Source organism: Ambystoma mexicanum, chromosome 1q (assembly GCF_040938575.1).
Source record: "Ambystoma mexicanum isolate Mex_15411 chromosome 1q, UKY_AmexF1_1, whole genome shotgun sequence".
Taxonomy (NCBI): domain Eukaryota; kingdom Metazoa; phylum Chordata; class Amphibia; order Caudata; family Ambystomatidae; genus Ambystoma; species Ambystoma mexicanum.
The window spans coordinates 823,643,805-823,668,062 of NC_090922.1; the positions used below are offsets into that span (position 1 = coordinate 823,643,805).

Genomic DNA, 24,258 nt, shown 5'->3' on the forward strand with positions numbered 1-24,258 from the left:
AATGTTGTTTTCGTTTTGCTCCATGTTTCTGTCATACTTTGTGTTTGTGATTAATGAGGGGCCAGGACAAGTATGGCAGTTATCCCTGGAGTTCACAGGTTATAGACAATTTACAATGTAACCCCTGCCGCGTCAGCTTCTTACAACACGCGGTTCAATTCTGTGCCGTAAGTTGTACCAGCACTCATCCAATAGGGTGGAGGCAAGCAGAGGAATCAAATCTGGCCTCTGAAATCGCTATTAAATATCAAAATCAAATTGCTTAGCACTGCAATCTAGTCAGGAATCGATATTTGGATCACAAGGAAGCACAACATGCAAACGAGAGAGTGAGACTAATGATTGCCTGGTTGCCGATTAGTATCTTTGATTGTTCTTGGGAGAAGGCAATCCAATTAGACGCTTGCTCCACTGGCTCCCGCTAACTCACTCGCTCCTGTTACAAACATATCTCTCCTTTTCGGAAAGATGGGAAAGGGGAAAGAAAGAAAGGGGAGGGGATAGGGCAAAATGAGGGGCTAAAAGGCACTAGATTCTCAGTCGCCTCTCGTAACACGCACAAGGAGTATGCTGCAAGATTTCCAATTTCCACATTTTCAATTGGTAGAGTTCAGTGGTTAGTTTTGGTTTCCCAATTTTTTGTAATTGTTAGCAGTGTTCTGCACCAACACAAAACAAGTCGAGCAAGTCACAGGTCAGACAGTTTCAAATGCATGGTGGGTTTATAGATGGCAAAACAAATTTGAGCTCACCCGCAGTGTGGAGAACAGGCTACAGACTTTCCAACAGCAGGACACCTGATGGTAACTGTTCGCAGGGGTGTTGCTAGGTCTGGAAAAGACCGGGGCTACGCTAATGTCGGAACTGTCAGGACTGGGGGCTAGCTAGCCTTTTGGTTGTAGCTCCTAAGATTCTATCCGGAGCTACAACCAAAAGACCAGGGGCTATAGTCCCCTTAGCCCCCCCTAGCAATGCCTCTGACTGTCAGTGACTGCTGGAGACTGCCAGACTGCAGCAACTCTGCTCGAACTCTGCGAACACTCTGCGTTAGGATCGAGTCTTTATGCACTTGCTCGTCCTGCTGTGGAAACAGAAGAGGCACTGCCGGTACTCCACGACTGCAGTAACTCTGCTCGAACTCCGAAAGACTATTTACTTGAGATGTTAATGTTAAAGGATATTTGTACCGTGCACTTTCACCACCGGAGTGTTCTCCTGGCGCTCTGGCAGATCTGAATAGGAAAGGGTGTGGGTGGAGTGAAGTTAGTGGGAGTGAGTGGGATAAGTGCAAGAGAGCAGTGATGTGCTGTTGGCAGCTTCAGTTCAGTTAACACTGTTCGCTGAGCTTTGGGGTGCTTTACTGGTTGGTTGCCGTTGTGTGCTGTTGTGCGAAGCTATGTGTGGTTTGTTTTGTTGTTGCGGTGTAGTGAGGTTTGTGTGGTTTCTTGTGCTTTAGGGTTGTGGTTGTGTTTGGTTACAGTTAGAGAGGTGTATGTAGAGGGGTGAGATTGTTAGTGGGTTGGTTATTGGCCTCGCTATCTAGAGGTGATAAGTGCTAAATTTCCATTTTCTTTCTAGGTGGGGCTCGTGAATATCTCTGCATTTCTCTCTAGATCCGACACTGGCTAATATTCACAATCCTGTCTATATATATGACACATGCCCATATTCACTATTGTATCCAGATGTGGCACTGACCTACCTTCAAAACCTGTCTAGATGAGAGTCAATCTAGTATTCACAATTCTATCTAAATATGGCATTGTTAATATTCCCAATGCAGTCTAGATGTGGCAATGTCTAATATTCGCTATTCTATCTAGATGTGGCACCGGCCGACTTTCATAATCCTGTCTACATGTGACGTAGGCTAATGTTAACAATTCTATATTAGTGTGGCACTTGCTAACATTTATGATACTATCTAAGTGTGGCACTTGCTAACCTTCACAATCCTATCTAGATGCAACGTGGGTTAATGTTCATAATTCTAACTAAATGTGGTACTTGCTATCATTCACAATTCTGTCTGGGTCCGATGTAGGCTAACGTTCTCAATTCTATCTAAATGTGGTACTAGCTAACATTCACAATTCTATCTAAGTATGGCGTTTGCTAATGTTCATGGAGTGGGTAAGGTTGTTAGATAGAGTTGTGCATGTATGTTAATTTTTGTCCTCATGGGTTGTCGCTTGTATTCTATTCCACCTAGCCTTGTCTCTCTTGTTGTTGTAGGAGTTTCCTTATTCGGTTCTGGGTGTTGTCTGTGCCATCATATATTCTGTCAGACTGTTATTTTTGTTTGCTGTTTGATTGTTTAGTTGTTTCAATTTGGTTCGGAGGTGTGAAGAGCCAGGTTTTTAGAAGTTTTCTAAATGTTAGTTGATCTTTAGTGATTTTTTTCGGGATGTTCTTCCAGGTTTTTGCGGCCAGGTGGGAGCAGGACGAGCCCCCTAGTTTTTTCTTGATGTATGGTTTTGGTTCTAGGCAGATTTTATTGCTTGATCTGAGGAGTCTCGTTGGTTTGTAGATTGTTATTTTCTTTTGTGAGAATTCAGGTCCCTGTCCGCTGATTGCCCTGTGTGCAATGCACAGTGTTTTGAACGTGATTTGATGTTTGATTGGGAGACAATGTAGTATTTTTAGTGCTGGAGTGATGTGGTCTCGTCTGGATAATTTGGATGCGTTGTAGTTTCTTCAGGAGGTAATCTGAAATCCTGAGATAGAGGCTGTTTGCGTAGTCGATTGTTGACATGATCAGGGCGACGATTGTCAGTGTTTGTTGGGTGAAGGAGAGGAAAGGTAGGATTCTTCCTGTTGTGTGAATGAGGGAGAAGCATTTCTTGATTATTGCGTTTACTTGTGGTTCTAAGATTAGGGTGTTGTCCATTAGGACTCATAGATTTTTTACTACCTTAGATGGTGGGGGCGCGGTTCACTTTCCATCGGCCAGGGGATGTAGGTGTTGTTCTCTTGGTTTTTGGATATAATCATGATTTCTGTCTTTCCTGGGTTGATTTTCAAGTTGTTGGCGTTCATCCAGTCAAAGATTTCTTCTAGGCATTCTATTAGGGTTGAGTGATTGGCTTGAGTATCTTGGATTTTTTGCAGATGATTTGAGTGTCGTCTGTGAAGTTGTAGCATGTAATTTTGTATTTTGTGAAGATCCTGATTACTGGAGTCTGGTAGATGTTGAAGTGTAGTGGTGATAGGCCTAGCGTTGCCCCATAACTAGTGTGCATTTTGTAATCCTTGGGCCTAAAAACCCCTGTGCACCGTACTTTCTCCCTTCTCCCTCCCCACTCCCTCTTCGTGTTTCCCACGCGCCCTCCCGCCTCCAAGCCCACCCCCGTGCTGTGATTGGGCAATTCCTCTCTGGTCTTCCGGGTCTAGCAACCCATCTACCTCCCACTCTCCCCCTGCATCCATTTCCTTTCCCGGCCCTCCCGCCTCCTGTTCCCACCCACCCCCTCCCATTGGTCCAGTCAAGAGGACCTCCATTCATAGCCAACCCCCCCAGGGCAGCCCCCTGCCCGGCAGCCCCATCGGCTAAGGACCCCGAGGCAAAGGACGGCCCCCACAGTGACGGCTCCAGGTCGTATCTGCAGGTATCCGCAGGAGAAGCAAGAAACCAACAACAAGTAAGTGTGGCAAGGGCGGGGCCAGAAGCAACTACTTCAGGCCATACTACCCTACCACTCATCTAAGCAAAGCATCACCACTGTAAACTCACTATAATTGCATTCAGAAACTCAGTCCTTTACATGTGGAAATTACACCCAATTGCATTTAGTGTGCCCAATAGACCCTCTATGAATTTAGAAGTGTGCCCAATTGCCTCTCTGTAGAAAGTTGAATTTGAAGTGCATTAGAAGTGTGCCCAATTGCCTCTCTGTAGAAAGTTGAATTTGAAGTGCATTAGAAGTGTGCCCAATAGCCTCTCTGTAGAAAGTTGAATTTAGAAGTCCATTTAGAAGCTGCATTTAGAAATGTACCCAACTGCCTCTCTGTGACTCTAGAAGTGTGCCCAATTGCCTCTCTGTGACTCTACAAGTGTGCCCAATAGCCTCTCTGTAGAAAGTTGAATTTAGAAGTGCATTTAGAAGCTGCATTTAGAAATGTGCCCAATTGCCTCTGCGATTTTAGAACTGCATTTGAAGCTGCATTTAGAAGTGTGCCCGAATTGCCTCTCTGTGACTCTAGAAGTGTGCCCAATTGCCTCTCTGTGACTCTAGAAGTGTGCCCAATTGCCTCTCTGTGAAAAGTTGAATTTAGAAGTGCATTTGAAGCTGCTTTTAGAAGTGTGCCCAATTGCCTCTCTGTGACTCTAGAAGTGTGTCCAATTGCCTCTCTGTGAAAAGTTGAATTTAGAAGTGCATTTGAAGCTGCTTTTAGAAGTGTGCCCAATTGCCTCTCTGTGACTCTAGAAGTATGCCCAATTGCCTCTCTGTGAAAAGTTGAATTTAGAAGTGCATTTGAAGCTGATTTTAGAAGTGTGCCCAATTGCCTCTCTGTGAAAAGTTGAATTTAGAAGTGCATTTAGAAGCTGCATTTAGAAGTGTGCCCAATTGCCTCTCTGTGACTCTAGAAGTGTGCCCAATTGCCTCTCTGTGAAAAGTTGAATTTAGATGTGCATTTAGAAGCTGCATTTAAAAGTGTGCCCAATTGCCTCTCTGTGATTTTAGAACTGCGTTTGAAGCTGCATTTAGAAGTGTGCCCAATAGCCTCTCAGTAAAGTTTAATTTAGAAGTGCATTTAGAAGCTGCATTTAGAAATGTGCCCAATTGCCTCTCTGTGACTCTAGAAGTGTGCCCAGTTGCCTCTCTGTGAAAAGTTGAATTCAGAAGTACATTTAGAAGCTGCATTTAGAAGTGTGCCCAATTGCCTCTCTGTGATTTTAGAACTGCATTTGAAGCTGCATTTAGAAGTGTGCCCAATAGCCTCACTGTTGAAAGTTGAATTCAGAAGTGCATTTAGAAGCTGCATTTAGAAAGTGGACCCAATAGCCCCTCTGTGAATTTAGAAGTGTGCCCAATTGCCTCTCTGTGGAAAGTTGAATCTAGAAGTGCATTTAGAAGTGTGCCCAATAGCCTCTCAGAAAAGTTGAATTTAGAAGTGCATTTAGAAGTGTGCCCAATAGCCTCTCAGAAAAGTGCAATTTAGAATTGCATTTAGAAAGTGTGCCCAATAGCCCCTCTGTGAACTTAGAAGTATGCCCATTAGCCTCTCAGTGGAAGGTTGAATTAAGAAGTCATTTAGAAGCTGCACTAGAAGCGCGCCCAATTGCCTCCCTGTGAAAAATTGAATTAAGAAGTTCATTTAGAAGTTGCATTTAGTAGTGAGCCCAATAGCCTCCCTGTGAAAACTTGAATTAAGAAGCCACTTAGAAGCTGCATTAGAAGCGTGCCCAATAGCCTCCCTGTGAAAAGTTGAATTAAGAAGTGCATTTAGAAGCTGCATTTAGAAGTGTGCCCAATAGACTCTCTGTGAAATGTTAAATTTAGAAGTGTACCCAATAGGCTCTTTATGAATTTAGAAGTGTGCCTAATTGCCTCCCCGTGAAAGCTGAATCTAGAAGTGTGCCCAATAGCCTCTCTATGAATTTAGACGTGTGCCCAAGTGCCTATCAGTAAAAAGTCAAATTTAGAAGCGCATTTAGAAGTATGCCCAATAGCCTCTCTGTGAATGTCGAATTTAGAAATACATTAGAAGTGTGCCCAATAGCCTCTCTGTGAAAGTTGAATTAAGAAGTTCTTTTAGAAGCTGCTTTTGGAAAAGTGCACAATAGCCTCTCTGAGAAAAGTTGAATTAAGAAGTGCATTTAGAAATTGCATTGAAGTGTGCCCAATAGCCTCGCCGAATCTAGAACTGTGCCCAATAGCCTCTCAGTGGAAAGTTGAATTAAGAAGTACATCTAGAAGTTGCATTAGAAGTGTGCCCAATATTCTCCCTGTGAAAAGTTGAATCAAGAAGTGCACCTAGAAGTTGCATTAGAAGTGTGCCCAATAGCTTCCCTGTGAAATGTTGAATTAAGAAGCTCATTTAAAAGTTGCATTTAGAACTGGGCCCAATAGCCTACCTGTGGAAAGTTGAATTAAGAAGTACATTTAGAAGTTGCATTAGAAGTATGCCCAATAGTCTCCCTGTGGAAAATTGAATTAAGCAGTGCACTTAGAAGTTGCATTCAGAAGTGTGCCCAATAGACTCTCTGTGAAAAGTTAAAATTAGAAATGTACCCAATAGGCTAATTGTAAATTTAGAAGTGCGCTCAACAGCCTCTCTGTGAAACTCAGATTTAGAAATAACTAACAGTATAGCTGTGTAATGTAGAACCTAAAACGGTGACTAATAATCTACAAAGTTGATTGCCTAACACCCCCCCTGTATAAAGGTGAATTGAAAGAGGTCCACCACTACCGTGCCCTAACACCCTCCCTGAAAAAAGATGAATTGAAAGAAGTCCACCACTACCGTGCCCTAACACCCTCCCTGGAAAAAGATGAATTGAAAGAAGTCCACCACTACCGACCGTGCCCTATTCAATCCTATTAGTATAACTAACAGTATATCTGTGTAACATAGAATCTAAAACCGTGACTAATAATTCTAATACCCCCTCTAAGCAAATTGAATCTAGAGGCTGACCGAATATCTTCCCTGTGTACAGGTGAACTTAGAAGTGTACCCAATAAACTAAAATCATCTCTGTCTACAACTAGGAAAGCACCAATAATCTAGTATCATCTTTGAGCAGTTGGACCTTGAAGTGTGCCCAAAAGCGTGTCACCACCGATCTTAGAACTATAATCAGAAAGCCCTCCTAAATCAACCTAAAAGCTCGCACCAATCATGAGTGCACCCACTCCACCAGAGTCAGTCAGAAACGACCCCCGTGGACCACTCCCACTCTCCGATCTGCCTTCCCTCCCGTCCCCCTCCTCCCAAACCCTCCCCACCCTCCTTCGCACTCCCTGCCACTCTCCTCTCCAAACACCAAGCCAGGGGGGCACGATGGCGAGCCACTCACCCTAAGACCACTCATCCCCTGAACCCCACCCCCGACCCACCAGCATTACCCATACCCGCTCCCCTCACTATCATACCTGGCACACCCCACCCTGCAATCACCCCCCTCCCGCCCTCCCCTCATACCCCTGCCACCCTCCCTCCATCCACACCCTTTCCCCTCCCTAAAAACTGCACGCCTAGCCCTAGCAAGAACCGAAGCTACCTCCCTCTCACCCTCCGACCCCCCTACTCTCTCTCACACACCAGTCACAGCACAGAAACTAAAGAGGAAACGTTCCTGGTCCCCCTCAATCTCCAGCACTCCTCGCCTCCCCTGTCTCGACCCATCATCTCTATCCCGCAATCCCCTCCTTCCCCCGTGGTTTCTCCCTGCCTGAAACCCCTCTCCCTCGATTTCTCATCAACTGCAACTGAAACCCCTAACCGCCAACACCCCACCTTCAAATCCCCCAACCCAAAATCGATCATCCTATCACACGCAGCCTCACAACCCCACCCGAAGCCTGCCAATCTCTCTGCTCGCCCACTATTCCCTTCTATCATCACCCACCCTACCCCCCTCCCTCCACTCTCTCCACCACCGCCCCGTCCCGCTCCAGCACCGAGACCATCCTTGGCTGCCGATGTGAACTGCATCCTATTTAACGCCCGATCTGTAGCAAAAAACAGACATTGCATCTTTGACCTCCTCGCCTCTACCAAACCAGACCTAGTTGTCATCACTGAAACCTGGTTCTCTGATGACTTCGGCCCAATCGATAATGAAGCCTTTCCCCCTGACTACTCCCTCATCCCACTGAACCGTCCGTACAGTGGAGGAGGGGTAGCACTCGTCTTCAAATCTCTCTTCCGCGCCTCAATCATCGACAACCAACCCTCCATTCCATCCTGCGAATCCCTCCTCGTTAAACTATCCCTCTCCCCGTCGCTCCCACACAGCTTCCTAATAATCTACAGGCCCCCTGGCTATGATAGACACTTCGCAAACAACCTTTGCGATTCTATTGCCACCCTCCAACTAAACCATCCCAACCTCACCAATCTTGGAGACTTCAACATATGGCTCGACATCCCCACCAACCCTATGACATACTCCCTGGTTGACGGTTTAGATGCAATTAATCTCCAACCCCACATAAACGGCCCAACCCACTATAAAGGACACACTCTTGATGCCATCTTTAGCTCCAACACCCGGATTCATCTAATGCCGCCCACCCCTATCATCTGGTCCGATCACTTCATTCTCTCGTTCGCCATCCACTCGCCTGAACCCCTTCCCGTACTCGTATCTGAACCTCCGAATATACACAAATGCTGGAAGAAACTAATAATCACCCCGGACCTAGCCGAGGCACTCATCCAGTCTCCACCACCTACCTGCCGTCTCAACCACCAACTAACCCCTGAGGCCTTTGATTCATGGCTCAACACATCTCTGATGCGGCTCACCCCCTCGTGCAAACCATCAACCCGCCGTGGCCTTTTCCCCAGATGGTTCACTCCCGAGTTGAAGACCACTAAACGACAATACAAATACCTAGAACGCAAATGGAATAAAGTGAAAACCCATGAGAGCAGGACCACCTTGGCCCGACACCTGTATCGGTACAAAGGCGAAATCCGGAAAGCAAAAAAAGCCCATTACAACTCCTGAATCCTAAACTGCAAAAACCAAGCAAAGAACTTCACAAAATTATCTCCGAATTCACCAATCCGGCTTGTAACACAACCATCCCGACCGCGTCGCAATCACTGTGTGACTCACTCTCCCTCCACTTTTACTCCACGGCTATTGAAAGGACAAAAACTCTAACCACCAATCTGGCTCTCCTACAGCCACCAGGCAATCCTCAACCCGTACCGGCCAGCCCATCAGCTGCAACCTCTACGCAACCAACATTCGAATCCTTCAGTCCAATATCACCAGAACAATTTCTCAAACTCCTATCTGCCCACAAACCATCGGGATCACGATAGGACCCTTGCCCAGCCACAACCCTTAAAGAAATCTTTGCCTCCACCTGTGCAGGAGAACACACAAGATCTATCATAAATTCCTCCCTTTCTTCCGGTATCTTTCCAGACGCATTCAAATTGGTGCACGTCAAACCTCTAATTAAAAAACCTTCGCTCGAGCCTCTCGAGCCCAAAAACTACCGCCCCATCTCAAACACCAGGTTCCTTGCCAAACTCATTGACCAAACCGCCTACTCCCAACTAAATGCCTTTGTTGAAGCCAACAATCTCCTAGACCCCGCCAAATCAGGATTCAGAACTCGTCATGGAACTGAAACCACCCTAACCTCGATCTGGGATGACCTTAAAATGACTGCTGACTCCGCGGAATGCGCCGCACTAATCCTTCTCGACCTGTCGGCCGCCTTTGACACGATCAATCACTCAATACTCCTTGACCGCCTCCACTCCCTAGGAATACGTGGAACCGCCCTTAAATTGATAGCTTCATTCCTCAAAGACAGGCACCAAATAACGACACCCTCCAATTTTTCCTCCCAAGCCCGACCAGTCGGCACAGGAGTCCCACAAGGGGCATTTCTATCCGCCATCCTGTTCAATCTCTACCTGATCACCCTCCCACCAATAATTCGTGCACACAACATCCTGTGCTACAATTACGCCGACGACACTCAACTAATTCTAAAATTCTTGAACGCGAAACCCAACTCCCGATCTGACCTGGCATCCTGCCTCCTTAACATAGAGCGCTGGATGACTCAAAGCCACCTCTTGTTAAACCCCTCCAAAACAGAAATCATGGTTTGCAGCAACTCAGATCTTCTTCCACACCCACTACCCTGGCCACCCACCATGGGCAACTGACCGACACCCTCCAACACAGTGAAAAATCTTGGATGCACCCTAGACTCTGACCTAACACTCTCGCGCCAAGTCAACAACGTCTCAAAGTCCTGCCACTACCACCTCAAAAACCTTAGGCGCATCTTTCCATATCTCTCATTTCCCAACAGAGTCTCTGCGGTCCAATCAATCGTCATATCACGACTGGACTACGGTAACCCCCTATACCTCGGAATTCATGCCTACCAACTGAATAAACTACAAAGAGCACAAAACGCGGCGGCCAAAGTGCTACTTGCGCTCAGTCCAAGAGACCACGTATCCCCAGCCCTCAAGACACTGCACTGGCTTCCAGTAGCCCGTAGGGTGGCTTTCAAAACCTTATGCCTCACCCATCGAGCACTACATAAAACAGGACTGCAATATCTTCAAGAAAAGCTAATACCTTATCACCCCACTCGCACCCTTAGATCAAGCTCAGCCAGCCTCCTGGTATTTCCTAAGACAAACTCAGTCAGGTTAGGCGGAGATTCATTCTCAGTCCTTGCCCCAACCCTGTGGAACTCACTCCCACCCCACATCCGCCTAACTGAGGACTTAACGGCCTTCCGCAAACTACTGAAAACCTGGCTCTTTCCCTAAAACCAACCGGTTCCAATCTAGCACCATCACAATAACACCGACCCAGCAAACCACCTAAAGAAAAAAGGAAAAAAAAAAAAAGTGATAAATAAATTAATTTACAACTAAACTAACCAGATTGTAACCTACAATGACAAACAGAACTAAAACGAGTAATGTAGATCTAAAGAGTGAAGTGGATAATAGGAATACATCACTAGATAATAGGAATGTAGAGAGTGTGGAGAGCGGATGAGCGTGAAAAGCGGATGAGCCTGGAGAGCGGATGAATGTGGAGAGCGGATGAGTGTGGAGACCATGACCGGATGAGTGGGAAGAGCGAATGAGTAAGGATGAGTGTGGATGAGTATTGATGAGTGTAGATGAGTGTGGAGGATGAATGCTGATTTGGCGGATGAGTCTGGAGGACGGTTGAGTGTGGAGAGCGGAAGAGCGTGCAGATCAGAGGATCATGGAGAGCGGAGGAGCGTGGCGCGCGGAGGAGTTTGGAGAGAGGAGAGTGGGGAGCGACTGAGTGTGGGGAGCGGCTGAGTGTGGAGAGCGGCTGAGTATGGTGAGCAGCTGAGTGTGGAGAGCGGCTGAGTATGGAGAGCAGCTGAGTATGGAGAGCGGCTGAATGTAGAGAGCGGATGAATGTGGAGAGCGGCTGAATGTGGAGAGCGGCTGAGTGTGGAGAGCGGCTGAGTGTGGAGAGCGGCTGAGTGTGGAAAGCGGCTGAGTGTGGAGAGCGGCTGACTGGAGAGCGAACAAGTGTGTGGAGAGCGAACAAGTGTGTGAAGAGCGAACGAGTGTGTGGAGAGCGAACAAGTGTGTGGAGAGCGAACGAGTGTGTGGAGAGCGAACGGGTGTGTGGAGAGGGAATGGGTGTGTGGAGACCGAACGGGTGTGTGGAGAGCGAACGGTTGTGTGGAGAGCGAACGGGTGTGTATAGAGCGAACGGGTGTGTGGAGAGCGAACGGATGTGTGGAGAGCGAACGGTTGTGTGGGGAGCGAACGGGTGTGTGGAGAGCGAATGGGTGTGTGGAGTGCGAACGGGTGAGTGGAGAGCGAACAAGTGTGTGGAGAGCGAACAAGTGTGTGGAGAGCGAACGAGTGGGAGAAGAGCGAACGAGTGTGTGAGCGAACAAGTGCACATGAAACGGACGAGTACATAGAGCGGACAAGTGTACGCCGACGAGTGTGGGGAGCGGATGATTGCAGAGCTGACGAGTGGCAGATGAGCCTGTCGAGCCTGTGGAGCGGTTGAGTGCGTAGCTGATGAGTGGCAGATGAGTCTGTGGAGCAGATGAGCGCATGGAACAAATGAGTGTATGGGCTGGATGGATATATAGAGCAGATGAGTATGCTGTACGGATGAGTACGCTGAGTGGATGAATAGTGCATAGAGCAGATGAGAGACATCTCAGAATTGCGTGACATGCTTATTTTGCTATGGAATGCAAGGAATCTTTGAAAGAACATACTTCATATCACACCCCACGCTTACTCTCTACTTACACCACCATTCAACTAGAACACAGAGATACTATGACACCATTCGGTATAACTGTTCTCATATCAACATCTGCCGTTCTCCCCCGATCACTCTAAGTAAACATCGCTGGTTTCACACCCCAGCCAGGCGTTTTCCTCAGGCCTAACGCTGCCACACTCGGTCTGGATAATTCCGGCCAGACTGAACACATACTCCTGATCCCTCAACCACCACACCTACCGCTAAGAAGCAGCTACCACAGGAATTCCGCACCAGCTGCACACATACCTGGTGTGCACACGCACTTTTGGACTCTTTCTAATCTCTCCACTGACCCGAACTTCGGTTCCCAAGGGCTTTTAACCTACCAAGCGCCTTCAGACCATACCAATGGTATATAAGGCGCTATACAAATGCAAAATAACAATAACAATAGTGAGGATCCTTGTGGTACTCCACAGTCGTTAACTCGTGGAGTAGATTTGAAGGGTTTTATCGTTACGGTTTCTGTTCTGTCTGCTAGGAATGATTTAACCCAGAGTAGTGCCATGTCCGGTATACCTATATCATCTAATCTCTTAGTTAGGGTGTCATGGCTTACTGTGTCAAAGGCTACGGAGAGGTCGAGCAGAATCAGAGCCAAGGTTGTGTTGGAGTCTGCGTTTGTTTTTAGGTCATCCCAGATGGATAGTAGTGCCGATTCTGTTCCTCTAGTGGGTCTGAAGCCGACTTCTGCTTGGTCTAGCAAGTGGTGTTTTTCTACATGTTCTTGGGTTCATTTGTATACGTAAGTTTCTAGGAGTTATGCCGGGTAGGGAATGTTTGAAATTGGTCTGTAGTTGGAGAGGTCTTCCACATCGCCACTTGTGTTTTTTAAAAGTGTTTTAATATATGCTGATTTGAAGGATCGCGGTACAGTTCCTGTTGTGAGTGACAGATTTAAGAGGTTTCTGTAGTATTCTGATGGCGTTCCTTATGCGAGGACTGATATATAGATATCTGGATGCAGGGATCCAAGGGTAATCCCACTTTCTTGCTGTGTTTTACTAGCTTGACGAATGCCTCTGCTGATATTTTGGGAAGTTTTGGAGTTGGCTCCTCATCAGGTCCAATTAGTTAAGCGTTAGAGTTGGTTGGTCTGTATGTATGATTTGTCGGATGTCGTTGATTTTGTTTTTGAAATGGTCTGCCAGGTCGTTGCATAGTTTCTCTGAGGGGGTTGGAGTGTAGTCTCAGCCAGGTGGATTTCTCATTTCTTTTATGATGTTGAACATTTCTTTTTGTCTGTTGGTGGCATTGATGATTCTGTCATCATATTGCCTTCTCTTTGCCTTTTGAATTTCCGTCTTGTATGATCAGATTTGTTTCTGGAACTCAGTTTTCTTAAGCAGGGGCGTGTAAAACACAGCAGTTTAATAGTGCTGTTTCTCCTCCTGCATTGTACCCGCAACAGCACGCAAACTGGTATCTCGACAGATCAAACTGCAGTACGGGTCAGGGGCGCTGTGCATGCGGGTGCTCCGGGAGACCGCAGTTAGACCAAGCATGTACATTTCACAGCACTCTGATGACTGCAGACACAATCATTGCAGAATCACTGCAACTTTTTTCTATTTGGGGGGGCGGTAGCTTTCCTCTGTCTGTCCCCCCAGCACAGCGCAGGCCCCTTTACTGCATGCGTGGGTTCAACTCGTTGCCATTGAAGCAAGGTGGCCTTCTCACAAATGACCCAGAAGCCGCCAGTAAAAAAGGAATCTTCTTTATTAGTTATAGCATAGATAAGATCAGCCCACAGGTTACAGGACACAGGCACAATGGGGAACATCTACCGGCCACCCTCTCTCTCAGCCAGCCTCTCTCCAAATATCATCCAAGGAACATTCAGCAGCTGACACCACATTCCACTCTAGAACACTCATGGCATCCCATTCATGCAAGGCAGACAAGTCAGGAATAAAGTACATCACCACAAGTTACTTATAAAGGGGCTGTAGAAGCCACCCACAAAAAGAGTGAAATGAAGAACGGGAAAGATGAGAGCAGCAGAAACCTGTGAGGAAAGACAACATTTAAAAGAAAATATGGGCAGTAAAGTGATGCCTTTAACCTAAATGTGATTGCTCACAGTGCAGGAAGGACAGACCACTCAACACACTTGGGACAGTGGGGTTCAGTCGCTTTATTATTTTTCTGGGTTGGATTGATAAAGGACTATGGAAGAAAAAAGGAGTAACCAGCCAAAAAAATCATAGTGTACTGTCTAGTGCCATGTAAACTGTGTACTGGTGGCAAATGAACACAGTAGTGTGATAACAGATTTCTAGGTCTCTAGATCTGGGGTTTTTCTCAATGGTGAAGTCCCCAAGGGCTTGCTTATGGGTTAACCTCACCTCCTAGACTCTCAAAGATAAGTGTGGGTGTAGCTCATACAGCATCTAAGGGGAAGGCCCCTAAAACACAAGAGGGTTTGTGTGGATCCAGGAGGAGGAACCTTGTTTGTGGAGAGAGAAGGCTGGGAGTTGTGAATCAGCTGTGTGAGGAGATCTGAGAGAGACTGGAATGCGCAGCTTCCGAGCTTGGAAGGGATTGGGAACTGGCATGCAAACCGACACGAAAGAAGCCTATGGTGTTGCGTGACCCCGGGGTGGTGGACTGTTGAGTCCAACAAAGATGCTGAAACCACAGATCTGTTCACAGCACAGAGGTTTAGTGCGAGAGAGAGAGAGAAACTGAGAACCAAGAAGGCGGCCTGACGAGCAGTGGAAAGGATCTCATCCTGAAGGCAGGCCCGGTGATGCTAGCCCCAAGAAAAAGAGGTAGCAGGGAAGGAGGGAGACCCGACAGGGATACTGAATATAACTAATGGAAGAAGCATACTTGTCCCAGTGAGGAAGTTGAGATTACCAAAGTAGAGTGCGGAGTTATTCATCTCAGTGAAGACAGAATAATGGAGAAAGCTGAGAATCATTATTTGAACACTGATACCTGTACTAGTAAGGAAAGAACAATAGAGAAGCAAGAGAATCATTACTGGTACAGACATACTCGTCCCAGTGAGACCAAAGAGGTGAAGCGAATTGAGAATTATTACTGGAACATTCATACTGGTTCCAGTAAGAATAAAGAAGTGGAGATGAGTGAAGTGACAATCAGTATTGGAACCTTCATATTCGTCACAGTAACTATCAGGTTTTAGAGGAAAGTGAAAATCCTTTTGGAAATTATTCTATTTGGCCCATCCAGTGAAAAGACTCAATGTTGTATAGTGCAAAAGTGGCAAGTGTGATAAACAAGGACAAGGAGAGAGAGAAGTATAACTTTGGAAGGGGGAACCAAGGTGTCAAGAACACAATAGAGGAATTGAAGAGCCCCATTTCCAAACTTTATGAACTAATTAAAGAAGTTGCCAAAAACTACCTCTGAATATGTTACTTTAAGTGACTGTGATGGAAAGCAGAACACAGGAAAAGGGAGCCATTCTCCTGTACCTTAGTTGGTTTGGACAGTGGTAGGGACAGAATAGGTTTGTGTTGGGCAGAGGATAGATTTTACTTTTGGATACACCGATGACTGATGAGCACCCTAGTTAGTTTGTGTTAAGTAGAGAAAACTCATGGTTTAGGGACATTTAGGAGTTTGCACCTTTTCATTTGATAAATAAGGCATAAAAATGGAAGGCACAAGTCTCTGTCCTTCTTCTGACCCGCCAATCCACCATCAGGCTCTAAAACACGTTCAAATTTCTGCTGGTCTTTGATTTCCACCAGTAGATATTCGTGGAAGCCAAAGACCACCAGAACTGAGAATGAGTTTGTCTATAGCCACATGCAGACTGAGCAAGGCGCCTCCCTTGAATAGCAAACAAGGCAACAGTACTCTGCAAACCCTGTCTCTCCCTCTCCAACCCCCTTTCCCTTGTCTGTATACACTCATCTCTCTAGAATATTATCATAACTCCTTCACTGAATAGATCCTTGTGTCTACTTTTACATTGTTTCAACATGCTTTGGATTGGCTAGAGTCTTTTCCCTCTGAACTCTGGGTCACAAGATTGGTCAGCATTTTGTTGGTCTCCCTCGACTCTATGGGGCCATTTCAGAGAGTGTTTTCTAATGGGGGTGCACCATTATAAAACGCTTCTGTGAATCAGGCCCTATGTGTTTCCCTTCACTTGTCATTACTCTCATGTGCTGTGCTGTTCTTGACTTTCTGTATTCTCGAATTGGTTAGATTGTGTGTTCTACAGGATGAAGGGATATGGAGGCTGGCCGCCATATCAGAATCAGGTGGAAGCAACATTGCTGCTGGACTACTCCAGGGGCGGGCTCTCTGATCTGCAGGTGAGGTGAGGTGAGGTGAGTATGTGTGCATGTGTGTGTGTGTGTGTGTGTGTGTTGTTGTCTCTCTCCCTTGGTGTGTGCAGCCCACAACTCCTCCTTTCCTTGTCAAGGATTGCAAGCTTTCCAGCATTCAGGAATCCCGTGAGAACTTTGCCTGATTGTGTGAGCAGGCTCATAGGCTGTCCCGAAAGACCAGTGAATTCACTACACTTCGCCATAAAGTTATCCTCACATTGTCACTATGTGTGTCTTGGTACCCATGCTGTTACCTGTTTTTTTAGGGTTACTGTTCTTGTAAAGCGTTAACCTGTTTTGTTAGTTGGTGGCAGATTTACACTAAAAACCATGGGGCAAGAGTAGCAGAATTCTGCCTGCAACAAAAATCGTTCCAGCAGCCTTGTTCGGCAGGCTCTCTTATGCCATTGCATGCATTGGTGATAAAGCAGGTCCTTGGTGCTGTTGCCTGTCTAGTTTGAAGACAGTTCAAGCTGTTTACTGAGATGTTTGCAAAGCTTTTGCCAGGATGTTGTCTATGTTGTTGCTGTACCAGGCCCTTTCATGCTGTAACCATGTCATATAGCAAGCGTGGTCACGCTGTTAGCTGTATTCCCGTAGAGAAGACACTGGCAATCTGTTACCTGTGCTAATGGTGTACTACTCTCTTACACGCTATCTTACCTGTTCGTGTGGCAGGCCATATTAGGCAGTTTATTTTTATTTTATTGTTTTTTTATAACACACTTAATACCTGGGTTTGGTTTCTAAGCCAATCCGTGATTCAAACCGCTGTTGCTCTGCGTGGTCTTGCTTCCAAGACCAGCACGTTGCCCCTGTGCTGTACGGTTCACATAGGAAGCACTGCCATGATGGTTCTTGTGTTGTCTGTATACAACAGCCAAATTCATGTTGATACCTCCTCTATTCTTTTGAGGAACACCAAGTCACACTTTAATCTATTTTGTTAGTGTAGCAGGGTATTTTAGGATGGTACGTGTGGTGCAGAAGGGTCTGATTGTCCAGGCTGCATAGTAGTCACACTGTTATTTGTAGTTTTGGTGTAGCAGGCTGTGTCAGGGAATTACGTGTACTGTTGATGTAGCAAGCTATGCCAATACGCATGTTTCTTATGTGGAACGCGGGCACACTGTTACCTGTGTTCATGGACTAGCAGACCTTGTGTAGAATACAGTCAGACCCCCAGCTCTGTTTTTGGAGTAGCAGCCATGTCAGGCTAATTGCTTTCGTCTGTTTAAAAGGCCAGGTCTTGCAATTACCTGTGTTTATGGTGTAGCGCACCCTGTCAGTATGCGAGTGGTGTTGGTGTAGCTGTTGCATGTGTAGAATACAGTCAGACCCTCAGTTCTATTTTTGAAGTAGCAGCTCTGTCAGGCTAACACCTCTTGTCTGTATAAAAGATGAGATTGTGCTGTTACCTGTGTTGTTGGTGTTGCGCACCCTGTCAAGTTGTTGCATGTGCTGTTACGGCAGCAGCCCATGTCAGGCTGATACGTTCTAGTCTAGGCTTGACTACTGTAACAGCCTCTTTTTAAATCTGCCTGCCTCTACTCTCCGCCCTCTGCAACTCATCCAAAACAGGACTGCAAGACTTGTCCTTGGCCTTAAGCCCAGGGATTGTTCATCTCCAGCACTGAAATCCCTCCATTGGCTCCCTGTGGCTGCTAGGATCAAATTCAAGACCCTTTGCATTGTTCACAAGGCCTTTTGGGACCTGGGACCTAAATATCTCCAGCTTTCTCTTCTGAAGTATCTTCCTACTCGGGCCTTTCACTCTTCCACCTCCAACTCATTGAGGGTCAGGTGCTTTTTCAAGCATAGAGCTGGGGGCAGATCTCTCGTTTCTGAGATCGCCTCCCTCTGGAACAGCCTCCCTGTCTCTCTGAAACTTGAGCAGAACTATCTCTGGTTCCGGGAAGCAGCTCAAGACTCTCCTCTTTGCTTCTGCCTTCTCTCTTCCTCTTCCTTGCTGATCTCTTGTCTGATACTGCACTGGTTACCTGGCTGCCCTCTGAACTTTGGGCCCAGGTCACTGCCCTCCCAGCTGCACACCTGCACTGCCTCCTGGCAACCCTGCACTTGGGGCTGTATCTGTAACCCTACAGTTCCCCCACCTGCACCATCACTTGCTGAGCTGCACTTAACCTTGCACTGCCACCTGTTGGCCGCACTACTTATTTCTTGATTTTTAGATCCTATGTCCTGTACTTGCCCCCATCCCCTTCCCTCAGCACTTTTCCCCTTTCCTCTCCTCTGCACTTGCACAATCTCAATGTCTCTGGGCCTAGTAAGATCATTGTCTTGACTCAATCTTGTTCCCCTCCCCTGTCTCGTCACACTTTGAAACACTTGTGTTTGGGCGTGCTATTAATAAAATATCACATCAAATCATTGTGTTTCTGTATAAGGCCAGGTATGACTGTTAACTGTGTTATTGGTGAAGAACACACTATCAAGCTGTGGAGTGTGCTGTTAAGTTACACTGTTACCTGTATTGGTGGTGAAGCGGGCCTTATCAGGCTTCTGTAGAATGCGTTCACACCATGACCTCTATTCTGGTGTAGCAGCCCTGCCAGGCTAATACCTGTTGTCTGTATAGAAGGCCAGGTCTTGCAGTTACCTGTGTTGTTGGTGTAGCGCACCCCGTCAGGATGCAAGTGGTGTTGGTGCAGCGGACCACGTCAGGCTGATACTGCGTGTTTGTACAGAATCCGGATCATGCTCTTACCTGTGTCGTTGGCATAGCAGGCCCTGTGCAGTTTGCCACTGTAGAACTCCAGGCCAATTATGGCGAACATGAGTATGGCAAAGAACAGCAGTAGTCCGATCTGCAGAAGCGGCACCATGGCTTTCATAATGGACTTTAGCACGATCTGTAAACCTGTGAAAGATGAGAAGTAAACATTTGGAGAAAATGCTTTATCCAAGGATCTCAGAGACAATCAATTCTATAATGATGCCACCTTCTGCACCAGTGACACAGTGACAATGCCTTCTTCCATCCCCTGCCCACATGAATGGCTATGCCATATGGCCATGCATCACCAATATAGCCACAAATCTTGGGAAGCCACAAATGCCAAGTACATTGCACACACCTAAGGCTAGACTAGAGTATAGTTCTGGACCATTGGCCCCTAAACATTTGGAGGTGTAGACCGTGACATGACCCCTTATTTTCAATCCAATGGGAGACATAACTCTATGAAATTGCTTTCTCCAAAGCAAACTGGCAATGTAACAGTCAAGGCCCCTTTTCATAGGAGCAAATGCTGTCGATGCAAATTGGGCCTGCATGCTGCTTATTCACAACTAATGCCAAATGCAAATTCTCTGGTGTCATAAACTGCAAGTGAAATAACAATGCAAGTCGCAAACAAGCCAGAAGTGTTCCAGGATCAAGTCCCTGACAAGGAATATGCTGAGGGGAAAAGGAATTGACAAGGAACGTGCCCATGGGAAAAGGAAATGACAAGGAATGTGCCGATGGGACAAACCACTGTAAAAAACAAAATTGTGCATTCAAAAAGGTACAAGTGGAATCAAACAGTTGGGGAAGTGAAATAGTTTCAGGAAAAATTGTTAATAAATTCAAAATGGTTCGTGCAGATTTGGCCCGCTCCGAATCGGAGTGACATCAGTTTGGAACACGGATAACTTGTGACAATGAAAATAAAAGGAAAGTAATTTGCTCCTTTTTGGCGAATCACAGTACTCTCTGCGTGGGCTGGTAAGTGTCCCTCGTGTGCGTTCACTGTGTGCGGCCATTCCACTGGCATTTCCAACCCAGGCACAGATGTGTGTACGTGCAAATTGCACACGCACAACACAATCTGTGTACATATATATCACATTAAGGACCGCACACGACTAGAAATATGGCATGCTTTTTTAAAAGAAAGTTCTGCAATTCAGTGGCAACATTTCATAAAAACTCGAGTCCAGTTGTAAGAGAGAGAGATATGCAGAGGTAAACATGCTGGTCAGAGTCAATTGTTGAGTAAAGGAGATTTGGGAGAGTTTGGACCCAGGCCACCACAAAAAAAGAGAGATCCAGGCCACTACTTACTGGGGATCCCCGAGACAAGCTTGAGCGGTCGCAGCACTCGCACAGCTCGCAGAGTGCGCAGGTCCACATGGGTATTGAAGTGAGTTCCAGCGGTGGCCAGAATACTGCAAAGACACAAAGAGAGCAACAGAGCAACATTAGTGGTTGGGGATAAAAGCTGGCCTTGAAGGAGGGCGAACCAGAAAGGGACAGACATAGGCAGAAGGAAGCAGAAATACACTAGGCACACAGAGACAGACCTAAGCAGAACGAGACAGACTAGGAGACGCAGACCGACAGGATGGGAGAAGAGGTGGAAAGGGAGGAGAAATAGACGGTATCAACAGAGGGGGTAAAAGTTAGAAGACGGAAACACAACTCAATAAGCGTCAGAAGAATAAAGGTTAAAGGGAGGAATAACAGGCAGGGAAGTGGTAAAACCAGGAAAAGAGAAGAGGAGAGGGAGGGTTGATAACACATAGAAACATAACCAGGTGTTCACAGGCATTGAGAGACAACTTGCATCCCCTCTGGTACAGAAGAGTCAAGCGGAGATGTTTTCCCTACATCAATGTTTGAAACGGGCAATAAAGTGGACAGCCGACTCACAGGGGCAGGAAGAAGATACACGTCCTAGTCTATCCCTCTCAGACTGAGAAACCCCACAAAACTGAGCCCCCACCCCAATGACTAACACCAGGTTTTCTAACCCCAGAGTTGCGGGTTGTATGCTCTGTGTACAGTACACATGCATATGACTAGAGCATTTGTGGGATTTAGAATCCTTTCCCTTAAATACTTGTTTCCAATTAAATGTTTATTGCAGGCATGTCTCCCATTCGAATACACTTCCTGCGACACTTACGAATGCACCATTCCAATTTAAGTTAAATGCATTGCCATATATTTCTCAACATCAACCATGTTAGGTTTGTGTGAACTGTGCTAATATGATCCCTGCTATCTGCATGGCACCCTACTAACCTTTCAGTCACCCACCCCCCAACTTTGCATTTTACCCTATTACTTAACATGTTACCAAGTACAAAGACCAGAATCACCACAAAAGCAGAGACCAGACAGGCATGAACTGATGGTGGTCACCACTCAGACACTTAATGCAAAGACTAACCCACACACAACCTCAATGCTCAGATGTGCCATATAAAACAATGAAAAGATACACAACATGCAGATCCACCCCAGGGTACACACAGGCCAACTCTTAAAGTCAACAGTCAGACCTTTACCCCAAATATAGCACAAGTAGAGTGAAGTTCCTCCCGATCTGCACACGTCAACACAACAGAAAAGCAATCATCCACTATCCCTCAGCTCCTGCTAACCCAACCCAACCCACGTTCCTATAGGTTCCAAGGCGCTGAGAAACCCTGAAAATGGCAACAGTGTGATCACCATAACAGACATAATAATGTTTTACACACACACACACACACACATACATTTCAGTTTTTCATCATGAAACACACGTGATTTACACATTTAATTTGAAATCCATCAACTTCCTACATAGATGTCTGATTTATATCAGAATAAAGTTTAATTTGATCACAAATGGGCAAACTCTTAAAAAAGCTGGCAATTTCCCAGCTTATTCTCCACACTGAATCTGTTAGTTGTCTCCATGACCATCAGTCTGGCTTCAGAGCTGCCAGAGGCACGGAAACTGCTCTCCTGAACACATGTGAAGATTTGCTCTTTAGCCTTGTTTCCAGCATTCCTTCTGTCCTCATCCTCCTTGATCTTTCCTCTGCTTTCGACACAAGTCAACCACGCAATCCTGATCAATCGACTCCAAGGACAGGCCTTGGAGTGGCTGACCTCCTTCCTCTTGGACCCCCCCTCCCAGGTACAACTTGGTCCCTTTCGCTCTGCCACCTCTCTCCATACCTGTGGTATTCCCCAGGGCTCTTTCCTCTCAGCCTGATTTTACAACCTCTAATTGGACCCTTTGGCCCACCTGATCTCTACCTTCTCATCTTACTTTCAGTGTTATGCAGGTGACACTCAGGTTTTTCTTCAGGCTCTCCTCAGCCTCCTCTCCTCTCCTCTCCCGCTCATTCCTGACTGTCTATCTGCGATTCAGGATGGGTGTGCCTCCAACGATCTCTGCCTTAATGCTAGTAAGATGGACATCCTTCTCATTGGGATCCCTGCCCTGCTTTCCCTCTCTCACTCTGGCTGCTCGCCTTGGGCTCTCCTCCTTCGCTGACCTGCAAAGCAGAAAACCTTGGTGTCATCTTTGACTCAACTCTCTCTTTCTCTCCTCACAAATCAGACGTCGCCAAGACGTACCACTACCAGCTGCACCGCCTCAAAGGGATTCTTCCCTTTCTCACTTTCCCCCAGAAGTTCACTGTCTCAGGAGCTTTGGTTCTCTGTAGGCTGGACTACTGCAACAGCCTCTTTCTCAATCTGCTTTCCACTACTCTCTGCCCTCTGCAACTAATCCAGAAAAATGACTGCAAGATTTATCCTTGGCCTCAAGCCCAGGGACTGTATCTCTCCACTGGCTCTGTGGCTGCAAGCATCAAGTTGAAGACTCTTTGCATTGTCCATAAAGTTTTCTGGGGCCGGGGCCCACACTACAACCAACGCTCTCCTCCAAAATACCTTCATTCTCGAGCCCTTTGCTCAGCTACCTCCACCTCTCTAAGGAGTAGGCGCCTCTCCAGACAGAGAGTGCGAGGTAGATCTCTCTCCTCTGCAGGTGCCTCCCTCTAGAATGGCCTCCCTGCCCCTCTCAAACTTGAGCCGGACCAACTGAAGTTCCGGAAGCAGCTCAAAACGTTCCTCGTATCCTCTGATTTCTCTCTCTTCCATTAAGTGCTGAACTACCTGTCTGCTGTACCGACTGGTTGCTTGGCTACCCTGAGAGTCTCACTGGATACCAGGCTCTTTTTCGATCAGTCACCCTTACACTGCTTCCGGGCCAACCACACACTTACGGCCTGTAACTATAATCCTACAGTCCCTTGTTCTCCTTGCACTACCCAGAGCTGCACTGCCCTGACTGCACTTAATTGCTGTCCTGCTTTCCTCTCCCTCTCCCTTGAACTTCCCCCTCCCTTTCCCCTTGCACTTCTCATTCTCGCACGATCTGAATGACACAAGGCCTAGTAAGATTGTGTGTCTTGTCCTCCCTCTGCCTTCCCTCCCTTGTCTTGTCGCACATAGAAACACTTGTGTACAGGCGTGTTATAAATGACTTATCATATCATATGACATAAGGAACACAATACGATTATCTGGTGCCTAAGCAACACCCAGGAATTATTTAGCACATCTCTAGGCCATCATACATCCATAACCTTACTTATAATTAAACCTACAACATATTGCCCTCCTAAGATAATGGATGTGCCCATTATGGACAGCTCTTTACTCTTTTCATTACCATTTTGGTCCAATCCCATACTACGGTTACATGCATCCCAGCTAATGCTACCACTCATTCCTCGTGTTATCCTCTTGTCCCCTTGTCATCTGATCTATCTCCGACTTTACCCTGCCGTTCCCAACTCCCGCTTACATGTATCTTCCTTTCCTTCTCACCCCACAGATTACGGTCTGCTGTGCGCCCTGGGTGGGGTCACTGATCACCCACACGGACCAGTGGTCGAAGCGTACGAAAAGAAGTAGTGGTCTGTCCGAATTCCCCACAAACCCCATTGCCACACCACAAGCCCCCAAACAAATGTGCCTGCTATTTAAGCGAATGTTCAGTGCAGTGCACTGAAGTGCAAGTTTCAACTTCTTCCTACACTTGTATTTTAAAATGAAACAATGGTTTCTTTGTAAAATAAAAGTATAGGAACAGTAAAACTTAATTTTAAAAAGTAGAGGAGCGCCGCTCCCAACCGTTT

The 24,258-nt window shown here is 46.5% G+C and overlaps 1 protein-coding gene across 7 annotated transcripts in view; it reads right to left on the minus strand.

The window, feature by feature from the left end:
• The window catches only part of CACNA1E (calcium voltage-gated channel subunit alpha1 E), a 3,100,882-nt gene that overhangs the window by 971,624 nt on the left and 2,105,000 nt on the right, over nucleotides 1-24,258 (minus strand). For all 7 annotated transcript variants that reach the window (XM_069641436.1, XM_069641438.1, XM_069641434.1 and 4 more), the window contains 2 exons: nucleotides 20,393-20,496; nucleotides 19,052-19,204 (listed from right to left, as the gene is read on the minus strand). In XM_069641436.1, coding sequence (XP_069497537.1) covers nucleotides 19,052-19,204; nucleotides 20,393-20,496 — 257 coding nt within the window. The remainder of the gene's footprint in view (nucleotides 1-19,051; nucleotides 19,205-20,392; nucleotides 20,497-24,258) is intronic.